This window comes from Hylaeus anthracinus, unplaced genomic scaffold (genome assembly GCF_026225885.1).
Source record: "Hylaeus anthracinus isolate JK02 unplaced genomic scaffold, UHH_iyHylAnth1.0_haploid 11989, whole genome shotgun sequence".
NCBI lineage: Eukaryota > Metazoa > Arthropoda > Insecta > Hymenoptera > Colletidae > Hylaeus > Hylaeus anthracinus.
Genome location: NW_026534337.1, coordinates 14,512,526 through 14,527,587, shown reverse-complemented (window position 1 = coordinate 14,527,587; position 15,062 = coordinate 14,512,526). Strand labels below are relative to the sequence as shown.

Here is a 15,062-nt window from a genome sequence, read left to right as displayed (position 1 = left end):
GAAATTGAGCCTGGATGACGGATGAACGTGGAAACAATTGAAAGCTTGATAATCAGAATGCCTGGTACTCTTCAGGAATACAAAAATGCAAAATGAAATACAGATTGATTTTTTAAGGAAACCCCCTTTTTTTCGAGAGAGTAAATCGTACTATCGTACTACGTTCGATTAAGATGGATTATGTCGGACGCGAATTGTAATAACGGATTTCGGTTACGAACACAATCTCGGTTTCAGCATTGACGATAGATGGGCATTGAGCGGACAGCGAACGGCAAGTCAATAATCTAACTCGATGTTAGCGGCTAATTGCGAATAGGTCAGTACGCGAGAGAGTCGCGTCGCGATTACGACGTTCACGGCATTCCGATTTAACGCGCCGACTGCCGCGTTAAATTGGGACATAATTTGACGCGAATCACGATTCCCCGAACAAAATAACGAATTAGAGAATTGAATTAGATCGGTTACAGTATTTCTTGAACCCTTTTATACGCAGTTCTCGTCTAGATTAAACTATCGCCGCGTTATTGGCTTCGAACAATTTATATATTCACAATAGAATATAAAAATAAACCGTAACGATCGAGAAATGTTATCTACTATTTTCGCGATACCATCTACCTCTAGTACGACGGAATTAAAAATACGCAACAAATTCACTTTTAACGAGGTAAATAAAACCGTCACTCGTGCGACGGGGTCCCGTGCGGAAACTCACGCGTCAGTCGCATATTTTATGAATGACGAGCCAATGAACGTGCTAATGGAGTGTTGCACGGCCAGCGGGCAAACCGTCGAGTCGGTGCAATTCCGACATTAACGTTTAACAACGTTCCTCCTCCGTTCGATCACGGCCAAGAACTCGTAACGCGAACGGCCAAAAACCGTTTGTTCTTTGGTTTACGATTAATTCAGTGTCGCGCCCCCGCTCACCAAACGGACGGAAACTGTTGCAAGAGGAAACTATATCGGGGGCTATTTTACATTCCGTATTTCCCGGTTCGTTATTTATGCAAACCGCCGGAATATACGATGAGAAAATGTATGCTTATGCAAATACTTCGTACAAACATTTATTTATGTTTCGAGGGTACCCTTAACCTTTAACCACCTTGTTATTCGCGCTCCTATTCGTGCTCCGACCTCGTTTTCCGAGACACCAAAGGCGAATCACGAACGGGACTGAAACGAATTACTCGACCGAGTTAATCGACCGCGAAAGACTTTTCGCTCGCGCGAATCCCGTTCCATTGTTCTCGATTAATTCTATACGTTAAATGCGCGTAGCCGATTACCCGGAAGCGTGACCAGTCGAAACGATTATGGATGTGTTAAATACTAATGACGAGAAATACGAAATAACGCGGAAAATTGAACCGAGCGTCCCTTTCAATTGATATTGACGCAAATCTATACAATTGCCTCGCCATCGTTGGGAAAATCACTAGGGCGGACACGTTGTAATAACGTTATTGTTCGTATCGAACGTTGTAATTATACAGGGTGAGTCCCGGTAACCGAACAATTCAATTTTCAATGTTCCAGGACAAACGGGTTAAGTAAATTTTAATAGGATGGTCAGTCCGTGCAAGCAAATGTAAAACGTTTCGGATCCTTGCGATCAGGTCCCCTTCGCGTACAGTCGTTGATCTAATTATTAAAAGCACTAAGTATCTTTCACGTGACACTGTACCGCCGAATCGAAATTTCGACGGTACGATCGCTTAAAAACCCAGCAAGAAGATCAGCCCTACCACTTCGCACGAGTCACCCCTCGCATCCGTGTCTATTGCAATCGATACATTTCTCGCTTCGAATTCCATGAGATACGATTAACTATTAATTTCATTTTTCATTCGTTCAACGCAATAAAGTTGCCTCTAGGGAATAATCGATCGAGAATTCAGCAGTTTGTTATACACGATTTTTTACCTAAGCACGCTTTCGCAAATTCGAGGTCGAGGCTGCGATGCAGCGAGCTTTGCTTCGCCACTAGTTTCCAACGATAAAGTGAGTTTCACGGGAATGGTGCATCCCTCGTGTCTAACTCGCAATTAGCGTCTTCTAATGACGACGGCTCACGGGAAGGCCACTGTGCGCGCGCAACCGTTTCTCTCCGGCATTTACTGTTCCATACAAAAAAAAAAAAAAGAAAACAGAAAATACCATCGCACACGTACGGTCGTTTCGTTTCATTTCGTTTAATTATCACCCATTCCCTTTCGCGAGGAAAGGAACCAGTAACGACAAACACGTTCGTTTGAACTCGAAGTGGTCTCGCGCGCCTCTCCTCGTTCCTGTATACGCTATCCTGAATACCAGCGAAACCGCTCGTTATTACTTACAATAGCGTTTTTTTTTTTTTTTTTCAAACAACTCTGGCCACGGTCCACTGGAAAACGTACGTTTCGCGCGGCAATCCGGTACGCATAGAACAGAGTAAAAACACTGACGTAATGAACAAATATTATTCCACCAATATTTACTAAGCATCGCTGACAAAATATTCCGTATTAATAATGTAACAACGAAAATATAAAAAAACGCGCTGGATCGGACTCCGCATGGTTGGATACCATTACGTAATTTGTTCTATTTTCTACTTGCAGCCATAAACTGTCGAGCGATTGTTTAAGTATGCAAATCTAAAGTTAACGGTGTAATAGATGATCTTGTCATCTAATGGGTTCGAATAGGTTGAAACAGATTATTACAATGTCATCAACCATGTTTTTCGTCGACGCGAGTAGAATTAACGAGCAGCGGTCAGACCGAGTAGTATGAGAGCGTACGCGTCAGCCGCGAATCTTCCAGGTAAATTTTCTCCGAACGGAATGCCCCACTGAAAATCTCCATTCTGTGGCGTGATATACCGAAGACGGTATATTAATTTCACGAGCCACCTGGCCCGCAGATTGAAAAAGCCTGATTTACACGAGGAGTCGAGCGATCCGATGGAAAAAAAGGAACGAGCACGCAAGGAGAAACGTGTGAACGCGGTCGGAAAAACGCCGCGGCGAGGTTTCATCGGGCCGCGTTAATTAAAACAATGCTTACGAGATAATTAATTTGCGGGCAGGCAAAGTGATGGACGAGCACGCTGTTACGCTCGTACGCGCCGGCGAAAATACAGCCTGCGATGGGAATATAACGCGTGCATACGTGAATATTTCGCGTTTGTAAATTAATCGATTACAATTAATTGTTTCGCCTCTGAAACGCGTTGGCGCGACCGTAGAAAAGCTTTTTTGCGTTTACCGTCAAAAAAAGTTGCTTCCCGCCGTTCCACTGCAGCGAATGAAATTTGTTCGACCGTAATAACTATAAAAATACGCGAATGCATAGCGCAGGAATTAATGAACATCAACGGGACGCGACATTAAAACGATATTAAAGGAAAGGAGAGAGAACGGCGAACGATACGGTGAGCATATCGCTTAATTAGACCAGTGCGAGCCTTAACTATGAAATTAATTAACATTCGTTTCATACGTTGCGAGCTTTAGCCGTCCTTTTATTACAGTTGCTTCTTTTCCTCTCATTAAATCTGCGTATCCGCTGCGAGCAACGGAAACACCGCGTGCTCCGTCTACGGAATCATCTTCTGGGCTGTTACGTGCAATTTCCAGCCATAAAATCGCTTCTCCTTTAGGCTAAACTCTACAACTCTCGAGTTACGAAACGTATGAAAAGACGTTACAATTAAATGTTCCAGAATAGAGACGAGATCCCTGTTCCTCGAATTAGAAATGTGGTAGAGCGTTTCGTCTTGAGCCTGCTAGTGGACTCGCCAGGTTAATAAAAAAATATTAGGTGGCCCGAGGACGTGAGAACGCGCGGTGTCCCTCTAGTGTCGAGGACAAGAAGTGCCACCACAGAAATTAAAACCTGTTAGAAACGAAGTTTGTAAGTTGTTACGAATGCGACTGATATTTGTCACGGACCACGTGTTCGATCCGATATTATATGAAAGAGGTTAAACTAACGTGCTCCAATTGTATGTACTCGACGCGACCCATTAGTGGTTTCCTACGTAACTCGTTGCCTCGTGTCGGAATCCATCGGATGGCGATTGCATTTCCACGAAATCAAACCGTCCGCATGAAAGTTTTCCTCTTCGAGGCGAAATCGAATTACCCCGAGGCAGTCAGGGCAGCGTTCAATGACTTTCACCACCAACGACGCCAGGACCTCGATTTATAAGTTCGTGCCGGGCCGGGATATTTGCATCTCGTTCCGAGGCGAAGACCCGTCCGCAAGCTGAATTTTCCACAATTTATGCAAACCCTGTCCGCCGGTTGCGTAAGAGGAAAAAGCGAAACGCCACTCTCCGTCACGATGTTTCTCGTTTGACCCACTGATCGTCCAAGTTCCAGAGTTCGTCGACCCGTCATACCCCGCGGTGCACCGATCGGACAATGTTCCTTGCGCGTACGTCTTGGCGTAACGTAACGTGTCTGACCATCGCTCGGTATTTCTACTTGCGTTGCCACTTCCAAACACTTACAGACACTGAGGGGCATTGACAGGCTCTGACCAATAAGGATTAACGAATTGAAGCTCACTAACCACTTAACTTATAATTGGAGAAACGTTTATTTAGAAATTCAAATAAAAATGTTATTAATATATTATTCACTTTGAGGCAATAAATCAATGATCGTAATTATAAATAAATAGGACGTCTGGGATTTTCACAACTTCAAATGCTCAGTCAATGCTCAGTTATCGGAAATTAAATCGTAAAGGCAAAGATAATACCGTAATATCATCAACGTTCCTATGCTCACAAGTAGAATTGCCTAGCAATGGCCAAACGCGCCAGATCTCTCTATAACGAAAGCTCCTATCTGAAAACTGTACTGCACATTTTCCATTTATAGTTGTACATGGAATCGCTTAACAGCGCCGCGAGCGTCCAGATTCGCGTATTTGTCTCAAGTTCGTATTATTCTAGTAGTCGGACAGGTTTCAAAACTTTCCGCCGAGTTTCCATCCATCCATCGATTCCCAGCTACTCGGTTGCCAAGATAAGCGTTCCGTTACAGGAATGCACGACTGGAAGGAAGCCGTCGTTAAAGTTTTAAGTGGCGGAGGTGTTCGCGCCGCGGAAATTTATAGATGGAACGCGTAAAACAAAATGATTCCCTTCCGACACGGCCCGTCTTATCGCACGAGCGAGGATCCCCTCGGCTATCGATCTCAATATCCTTCGGAGGGACGCTTTTTCCAAGGACCTCCATCAATCTTTTATTGCAATTTATCCGTATTGTGGAAAACTAATTCCGTTGGCCTTCCCCCGTCACCCCGACCTCGCTCACCGAGCTGTCTTCTGTCCCCGAAATGAAATCGAGTCACGCCAATCGACGGCATTCCGCGCCTTGCGTTCCTTTCAGGTGCTCACACCTAGAAGGATAAAAAAAGTTCGTCTCTTGTGCTTCTACTTTCCATCGGATTGATCTTCTGTCAATATCCTGAGAAAACTTGAAGTCAATATGCGCAGCATTGACGAAGGTACAGAACTAAGTGCGACCCTTCCGTCTGTAAAGCTCACTCTCGTATTGCTTTAACGAAAAATAACATTTCAGCCCCTAAGACGTTTCGAATTTTAGAGACGATGGTCTCTGTAAATATTCAAGCAACGATAATCATTCAGGTTCATGTAACTTCCATTTATAATTGAACATATCCCTTTTATTGGATCAAATAATATGTTTGGTCTATAAAAAAATATCCCTAGGTATATACACCCTCTTGATGCCGATAGTGACGGCTCGCGGTACGCAAGTTCCGGCGATGGAACCAAAAATTAATTTTATTTCATTCCGCGAGGAACCACCTGTTACACGTCTGACGTGCCGGGCGACTTCTAATGCACGCGTAAAATAACTTGTTTCGGCGAGCCAGCCGCGTTTAAACTCGCCTAAAATGTCTGAATTAACGCTCCTCGCCGCGGCCACGTTTTCGCCCCTCGCGAACTTCCAATTGAATTTCGCCGTCGGTAGGGACGCGTCGAAGGCGCGATTAAAGTGGGATCGAGGGCGTAAAAATGAACGAGTTGTCGACCCCTTCGGGTTCCGTGGTCGAGCACGTCCCCGTCGTTTCCATGTCGATGGAACTCTCTCCTTGGAAGCCGTTTTAAGGCGACGTCCTGGTTCGTTAAGGTGAAAAATCGACTTACTTGTCAATGTACTTAGGTTTGCTGCAGGGTTAGTTATAGGGCTTTAATTTACTTTGATCTCTGTAGTACAGATACAGCGAATCTTCAATTTTTTGCTTTACTTTTGACGAATATTTTAGCTAGGAAAGACTTCATTTTAATACCTTCGTTACCTCGGGCGATAACTAAAATTTTCATAAACAGCTCTAGCTTAAATATTCATAAATCACGACGTCGTACTTGAATTTCTTGCGATAATTCGGTTCCCGAGTACGCGTTCCTGGCAACAACTCGTTTAATCACTTTACGGACCCGAATACTAGCTTAACCTATCCTCTCTGTCGCGACACCCACGACCCTTTCGCAACCACTTTTTATTTCCTCCTTCGCGCGAGATATAACCGTGCACCGCCAAGGACTCCTTTCGACTACACTCGACTTTCCGTTCGCCGGTTGATTTATCGACGGAAATTTCGCGGTATCTACGGCGCTGGTTGTCGCCGCGGAAGAATAACAGCCCGAAGAATTGGAAGAATCAAGTGCTTCTGTTCTCGCCTGCCTCGCGAAATATATCTCGAATGGAGCGCGCGTTCTCCGTCATCCAGCGTCTCGACAAATCCGGAAAACCGAGTGCATCTTTGAATGCTTCGATCGCGAAGCGGATGAATATTAAAGCATACCTGCAAATCGAATCAATCTCGTCGCAACGCTGACGATCAAGACATCCGTTCTATTCTCACTTACAAGGCTCCAAGAATAGTTACCATTTTATTGAAGTTGAATGTTTGTCCGTGCAAGAATTTTTCCCATCCGTGTTCGCGACAGTTAAACCTGAAGGGATGAAGTTGTCGATTTAGTCATCCAACTTATCGACCCTTTTTCCCCTACTCGACACTCGAAGTCGGCTCTCCGACCAAACGCAAACAACTCGAAATCCTGATTCCATCTCATAAATCGCCCTTGATCGGTGTTTATACAGCCTTGAACGAGCCGAACTTTGTTCCCTGGCGAGCACGCGTGTCCTACGATCCTCGAAGCGTCAAAGTAATATCTCCGACGTCTGTCTACCTCTCGAGCATCACAGACCAAAGGGTAAACGATAATAAACGTCGCTCAGAGGTAGACGTCTCCGAACATCCCTATTAACACCGAGAGCCGAGCGAGATCGATTTCTATAGCCTCACGAGCGATTTTACAGCGATCGGTGGCGGACCTGTCGAGGAAACGTACAGACGTTCCTCGCTTCAGCGAACCACGAAGCGGAACGGAGAATTACTTGGGCCGACTTTGTTCGATGACTTTCGGCTCTCCATCGACGCCTTGATTTATTGCATTACACCCAACACTGACACTTACGCTGGCGCGGGCTGCTTCCGAGCCGGCGAAGGGGAGAATTTTATTTACTTTTAGCGAATCGATCGACCACGGCAGACGGAGGAGCGTCAACTGCGGGCCAAGGGTGAAAAGTAGAGGGTGGGTCGCTGGCATCCAGAGTTACGTGGACTCCATTGCCTGCGCCGACCGTTCTTTCGTTTCTCTCGTGTAAACGATACCATCCTCTACTCCAACGATACCCTAGAATTTAATTTGACCCGTGGCCTGATTTGAATTCGAACGACTCTGTTGACCCTAGCGTAAGGTTCGGTCTCTGGCGACTCACTAATTTCATTTATGTCTCGTTGTTACGGTTCAAGTACGAATTATGTATGTAATTATTTCTAAAGGGAACCCGAAGCAACGTCGAATCAAAACCAACGACAAACATTTTAGTTGCGCACCCCTGATCTTCTTTCGAGGGTGAGAATTTACGCCGACAAATCGGTTCGAAAGATCGGTACGATTCCCTCTCGCTACGTGGCGTTCCACGGTTTGCTGCCTCCTCGACTCTCCGCCCGAATTACTATAATATAATGTTCGCCCGAACGCGCCCGTCTTTGTCAATGTTTTCGACAGTCCCGTCGATATCCCAGCCCCTCCTCAGCGTCTTATTTCCTTTTCTCCGCCGTTCTTCGACGTTCCCCCGCGACCGGAAATATCCGACAACGGGATCGCGATAGGTGAACAGCGAAATTCGATCGACGACGTTAAAAAAGGCAATTTCAAGAAGTCGAGAGAACTGGTCCCTAATTTCGCCTAGTTCCTGGCGAACAGCCTATTACTTATACCAATATCATAAATTAATATTCCGAGTGCTCATCTTCGATGAAGAATCGTTTAATCGTCATTCCTCTGAATACCAGCGTTCCCTTTAATTCGAAATGAAACCACGTGTACGAACGCAAGGGGCAAGCACAATTTCAATCTGTCAAGGTGTCAAAAAACTATTACTCGACCTGTTTTCCTCAGCACTCCAAAAACTGATTCGTCGACCAAAAATTCGAAGCCATTTTCTTTCCCTCGATCGATTTTTTCGATGAAATTCACTCGCGATCCCAAACATTCCGTGGGATTGTTTCTGAGCGCATCGAGTTCCAATTCGTGCATAATTCACGCTAGTTTGAAATGCGTTCCAGTGACATTTCGTTTATCCGATCGGCCGTAATGCTTCCCGACTGGGTTCTCGGAGTTTCTGCAGTTTCATCGACATCGACGGGAGAACTGGCGCGAGCGTCTGAACGCAACGCGTGAAGGTGAATTAAAGCCCCGTTAATAACGCTTCGCGGAGTAGCGCGCAGTTTCGAGACAGAGTTTCGACCATAGCACCCCCTACCTCCGTCTCCATCTCTCTTTGGTCGGACAATGAAACTTCGACGACGGGAGGCATTCTACTTGGAACGTCAAAAATAAGCAAATCGTTCAGAATTTTTATACAGAAAACTAGTAAACTACTAGAGGAAGTGAAAAATTATCTACACTTTCGACATAACTCTTCTTACACTGTGCACACTAACTTTCGCCCTCGCTTATTTTATTGTTATACTGCTCTGGTAATGCTATGAAAGTTTCATCCTAATTCTGGCGTTTTTCTTCCATCTGTTGCGGATAGATCGTGGTCGCTCCATTAGAAGTTTGTACCGAAGAAGAACAACGATTCAGGTACACATGCTTTAAGGTCAGTAAGGAACCTAGAAACCCTGGGATCAACATCACGAGATGGCGCATGATTTCGAATCGAGAGTTTCAACGATCGCACATGCACATTCCATCCATTTCTCTGGTCGAACAGAGAAACATGCTACGTCGATTCGTTCCTTCTTTTGTAGATTTTCACGGTTCGCCGCGCGCCGGGGGCGCAATAAAAACCAGGCCACGAAATAAGAAGACAGCGGGCCGTCGGTCTGTACCAAAAATTACCACGGCACCGTATTACCGTTAGTTTTACGACAACGTATGCTTCTTTACGATTCCTTCTTTCCCGTGCCGATGGAACGCGAACCCCCCCTCCGAGTAGACGACGTCAGTTTCCTTCTTTTCGGGGGCTTTTACTGCGAAACGGAGCTCGGCTGCCAAATGGAAGGATAATTTCGTGGAACCGGGTCAAACTCCCAACGCCGCAAAACACCGTGTGGTGTTTTCTTTTTCCCTTTCTTTTATTAGGAGAAACACCCGCCTTCGCATTCTGCGCGACGCTAAGCGCCTTTTTCAGGGACGTTCCGCGAAACGAGAAATAAAAGTGACGTCTCGAAACGTACGTATCGGAAATCGAATTTGTTTTGCGAGTGGTAATTTTTAAAATAATAGAACAATAAGTAGCTAAGCATTCTATCGTTATAAAAAGTGACGTTTCGTTCGCGAAGCGTTTGGAACCCTTCCCAGGGCAATGTATACGTTCAACGAACAAGAGAAGCGACCTTAACGTACCTGTTTTTGCATTCAATTCGAAAAGTGACTTTTCCATTGGTGAAACACCGGCGTTCCCATCGCGTCTATTTTTCCACCGGGCTGGAGACACCGCTGACGGGTCTCCGGTGCCTCGCTTCGGAAAGCCCCCATCGAATCCGCGGCCACGGGAAATAAAAGGATTATTTTCGATTTGAAATTGGTACGGTTCGCGAGCTCTAGTATAGTAATTCAAGCCCCACGGTATCGTTCCTCGCGATCGTATCCGGGGGAACGCAGCCCCGCGGTCGGTACTTTCGCGAAACGAGAGGATATCCAAGTTGGAATTTTCAGCCCGAGACGGGTCTTTGTTGGCCGTTAAAATGTCGCGGTAATATCCCATTCCCCTTCGCGCACCGCGAACGTTCGTTCCACTTTTTTTCCCTCCGATTCTCGTTTATATTCTTTTCCCTCTCTTCCTTTATTTTTTTTTTTTTTTTTTTTTTTTTGTAATTCCATTCGAAATAGGAAACAATCCGCCGCGGTGAGTCGAATCGGCTCGATTGAAAATGAAAATATTGATGCGAGCTCCGCCAACGCGCGTGTATTTGACCCGGTGCAATGATGTCGCGTCGATTCTCGCGCAAAACACGTCGCATCTCATTATTTTCGAATTAAAGCGAATAATACACCCTGAACGCCTCGCACTCAAAAGGACTTCCGACACCGAAAATACGATCCACGCGTTTTTTTTTCCTCCTTTTTTTTTTGAAATGGTAACGCGTGAACAATGCGAACCCGATACGCGCCTGTCCATTCAGCGGCTGTTATTGTACAGGGTCTAGCGAAACTTCGTTAATTAACGCCAACACGATCGTCGAAAAACGAATTTATACGAACAGTCCACGCCGGGGTACTTTCAGTCCTGCAGATTCCAGAGAAATATTGTCATAAAGTAATTTTAATAATCTGTCGAAATTTAAGAATGGGTGATACGCGTCATTTATGCACTCCATTGTTTTCGGCGAGTAAAGAGAAATGGAATTTTCAGTTCAGCGAAAGTTCACTAAAACAACCGTTTTCACCGCTAATCCTTTTCACATTCGTTTAGGAAAAATCTCGTACCGCGGTTAGTTGGATAAAGATTCGTTTACTCGAAACCTACCAAGTCGACGAAATAGTATACTTTATATTTCCAATTATCGATTACCTGTTTCTACGTTGAGCACGGTTGAGAAAACGTTGTTCTAGACAATTACTGGCTCGGTGAAAGCAGAAACAATTGCTGCGTTTTTCGTTATCATCGCAGCCAGGAAACAATACGCTCGGGCCAAGATAGAGCAGAGTGGCGCGACTAATGCGGCGGGGGGAGCGCGTCGATAAAACTGGCGCTCTCGAAAATTGGGTTATCTTCGTTGGTTCATTTTCGCGTCCGCGTCGAGGGTTCGCGGATATCGGTAGCGCGAGAATCTTCTTCGCAACGGCACGATTAAAAACGTAGGATTACGAAACGCGAACGTTGGGAGCTTCGACCGTTTCGTGTGTGTAGGCGTGCATGCATGCGCATTCGTATGTTGGTAAAAAAAAAATAAAAAGAGATCAGAAAAAGAGAGACGGGGAGAGCGCGGAGGTCGCGTAACGAAGGAGTTAAAACTGCAGGTTACATCTTCTCTGACGTTATTTCACGTCGCGTCATGGAAAATGTAGCCGCGGCGAGCCAATTAAAATACACGCTCGGATTACGAGGCACCAGGTCACGAGGATTTCGAGCATTAGGGAAATGCGACACGCAGAGGACGCATTGACATTCGTGGCCCCGCGTAAAAACGGCGAACCTAGCCGACGAGACGCCTCCGACGCCGACGGGCATCCGGCTGGCTTCGCGTTGCTTTTGTTCGGAAATTATTCCAGACTTCCCGTGGATTTTTCGACGCTCGTCTCTAATCCTGTATCTTTAAGGCGAGATTACAGAGAACCCTCGTTGAAACGGCGTTTAATATCCCGTGGAACGCTCGGAATTAAAATTTGACCCGCCTTTGACGTCACGCGAATACAGAAATCCTCCGCGTGCAACGGTCCATCGTATCCGTTTCTTTGTATCCCGCCGGAGCGCGAACCAGACCAAAATCCAACGTCCGAATCGAAACTCCCTCAGCTATTAGCACGAATTAACCCTCCGTCGAGAATCGCTGGATCTCGATTGCACCTAACTTTCGATCCCTGCCTCGAATATCTTGTTCTGCCCTCGAGATTTCGTTTCGCTGAAGTTTCTTGAGAATTATCAAGTTCCCTGCTAGGTACGACCACCGCGAAAGATTCGTCTTGTCGCTCAATTCCCCGTGCAAGACGTAACTTCGAATCTCGAGAGGTGGAACACAGCTTGATACTTGAGTTTTCAAGAATTTTCTTTTGAAAATTTTCAATAATTAAAAATGTATCGAATTCCACGCTTGTAGCGTTAGTGGAAAATGGTACATTCGGAAAAAGTGAAATAACGCTATTTAAAAAGAAACGAATCGTACGTGTCTTCGGAGGAAAAGCCCAAAGTTGCAAAGGGAAACGTTCGAGGAATATGGTACAAAATCGGACTCGTGTTCCTTCGCACGTAAATGCAACTCTCCGAATACCTACGCTCAAACTCCACCCAACCGCGCGGTTAACTTCTTCAATGTATGCAAATACTTAAATAGTTATCGGATAGGACAAACGTTTACAGGGAATCTTCCGCGGAGCTGACATGTCGTGGATAAAATGTTTCAGCTCTCTGGACCGTATAGGCTACGTTCTCTCGATACGAGCCAAGTCTTCCAAAGTTGTCAAGGGTCGTTTCAAGTTATGCGGATTGTCGTGGAGCGAATCCTCGTAAGGACCGTCGCCACGTTTGAAATTTATTAAAATCTAGGTCGACCAACCGAGAGGCAATTTTCGCCGGGAGCGAAGAAGAGATTGCAACGCCTCTTCCGAAGATAAATTGAATGGGATGCTTCGCGTAATGCGAACAGGTACTGCGACACACGAGTGATTACCGCGACGCTTGTCCAAGTAACCCAAGGATGCTTCTACAATCCGTGAGCAATTATAAATTGCTGCAGAGAAAGGAACAGTATTAAATTCATATTAAAAAATTCTCGAAGCCTCGCGTTACAGTACGAATAAATTCAAACTTGCAAAGTTGCCCGAGCTTTCCTATGTAGAAAAAGTAGCCGCACAGATGGCTCAACTAGCCGATGTTGACGTCCCCGAACATCTGGTAACTTCGACCTCCATATGTTCTTCAACAGCGCGGAAAGAAACGTCGTCGAATCGTTCTCGACAAATCCTTTTCCTCGTTAATTATATGCTGCGCATTAACGTGCCCGTTAATCACCGCGCGACGATCTAAAGCACGTCTCGCCGACGGCGTATCTAACGGCGTACAACGTTTTCATATCGACCGCGTAAATTTCTTCGCAGGGCTAATGGCATTAAATTCCCTCGTGCGCCATTTAATTCCCTCCTATCCAGCGCGCCTATTCGGGGGGATCGATACTTCAACGATGCGTGCCTTACATTTATCTCGCCACCGTCTCCGTACCGGAATCACCGAAAACCCATTCCCACCGAGCTGTGCGTACTCAGGTCTGAAGTCACGTATCGCGACGACCGTGGACTATCGATCCAGGTCTTGAATAATTTAAAACGCGCGCCACGAACACGCGTAACGTCATCAGAAAACACGTTCGCGCGTATTTTCACCCGTAGGACCGACGGCGGTTTCGCGTTTACGCGGTTCTGCTTTTTTCGCGACGCCTGACGTGCTGGCCTGGTTTTCCTCGGCCACGCCAGCACGTGCATGTAAACACGAGGACGGCTAGTTCGTTACCCCGACTTTTCTACGTCCACGTATTAAGATCAGAGCTCACTTGTACCACTCGCGTGTTTGGTCGACAAACTTTTCCCAAAAACGCGTGAGATCTGTACGGAGTTGCTGATATCCAGGCAACTGGTCCTCGACTGTGGGACAATGCTTTTTAGCGCCCCTACAGAAGCCTTTAGAAACGGTGGTGTCACTGGAAAGCACGAGTGAGCCATTAGCGTCGATGCGCTTTGAGAGTGTTTTCATAACAGACAGCCCGACCTTATATCCGCGTTTAAAGTCCCGTGGCTAGGTCAAGGACGGAATGGGTCCTTGACGTACGCCGTGCTTCTTCGCGAACGGAAGTTCAATGACGGCGTTTAAAGTCTCGAAAAGACTTACCTTATCGTTTCGTTGCATTCGGACTCTCTCCTCGCGTGATCCGCGTTATCCCTCACAGATGAGCATGGCATGGACATCGCGTCCAGAGTAGAGAAATCCATGGTGTCCGCGACAAGGAATCCGTGGATCGTCACTGTTAATCAAACGAACGCACTACATCAACATTGCTCAACGAGGCACGGTCGTCGCGAACAGGCACACCAGACTAACTCTGACACTGAAATGTAATCCCGCGACAGGCACGCACGGACGAGTCTAACCACCGTCTTCGCTGGCCCGGGCACCCTGGCCAGAACTGTCACACGTGCGCAATATTCAGTTACCGCGGCACACTATCCCGTTGTTATCACTCACTCTCTCGCTAGACGTGGGCACTGTTCGCGAGGATCGCTTCTCCGCGACGTAATCCCGCGATCCATCCGTCAGTGCCAAGGGCAGACCTCTATCCACTATCACTGCGACAACATCGTCCCGAAAGCGCACCACTATCTCATCGGCGGGGACGACGCACGAGGCTCACAACTGTCAGGAGGAAGCGATCGAGAGGGTGACGAGCAGCCTCGACGATCTTCGTCCGGCAGCGTGCAGCATCACGAGACTCGCGGATCGGAGCACACCGGTTACGCACAAAACGGAGCGCGTTCCACGGACGGATCGAGATACGCGCACGAGCGGGAGGCGGAACGAAGAGAGGTACGAATTTTTCTCAGCCCTTTCGAATCTGTCGTTTTCACCAAGCAGGAACGTCGACGACGAGCGGGCGAACCTTGCGCGGACGACCCTACATCCGAGTCGCGCGATAGTTGATACGAAACTAGTGGCGAGTTCTCCGTCGAGCGTACTTGCATCCCCACCACCGACCGCGCAGCGTACCCCCTCCGTTGCAATCGCGTAGGGCACACG

General features: G+C 46.7%; 1 protein-coding gene across 4 annotated transcripts in view; it reads right to left on the bottom strand.

Moving 5' to 3' along the window:
* Window positions 1–15,062, bottom strand: part of LOC128887472 (irregular chiasm C-roughest protein-like) — a 216,414-nt gene that overhangs the window by 145,715 nt on the left and 55,637 nt on the right. For 3 of the 4 annotated variants that reach the window (XM_054143412.1, XM_054143410.1, XM_054143411.1), the window contains exon 3: window positions 14,160–14,292. In XM_054143412.1, coding sequence (XP_053999387.1) covers window positions 14,160–14,292 — 133 coding nt within the window. Of the gene's footprint in view, window positions 1–13,086; window positions 13,139–14,159; window positions 14,293–15,062 lie in introns of those variants that run through there. The other variant, XM_054143413.1, reaches the window with a different exon arrangement.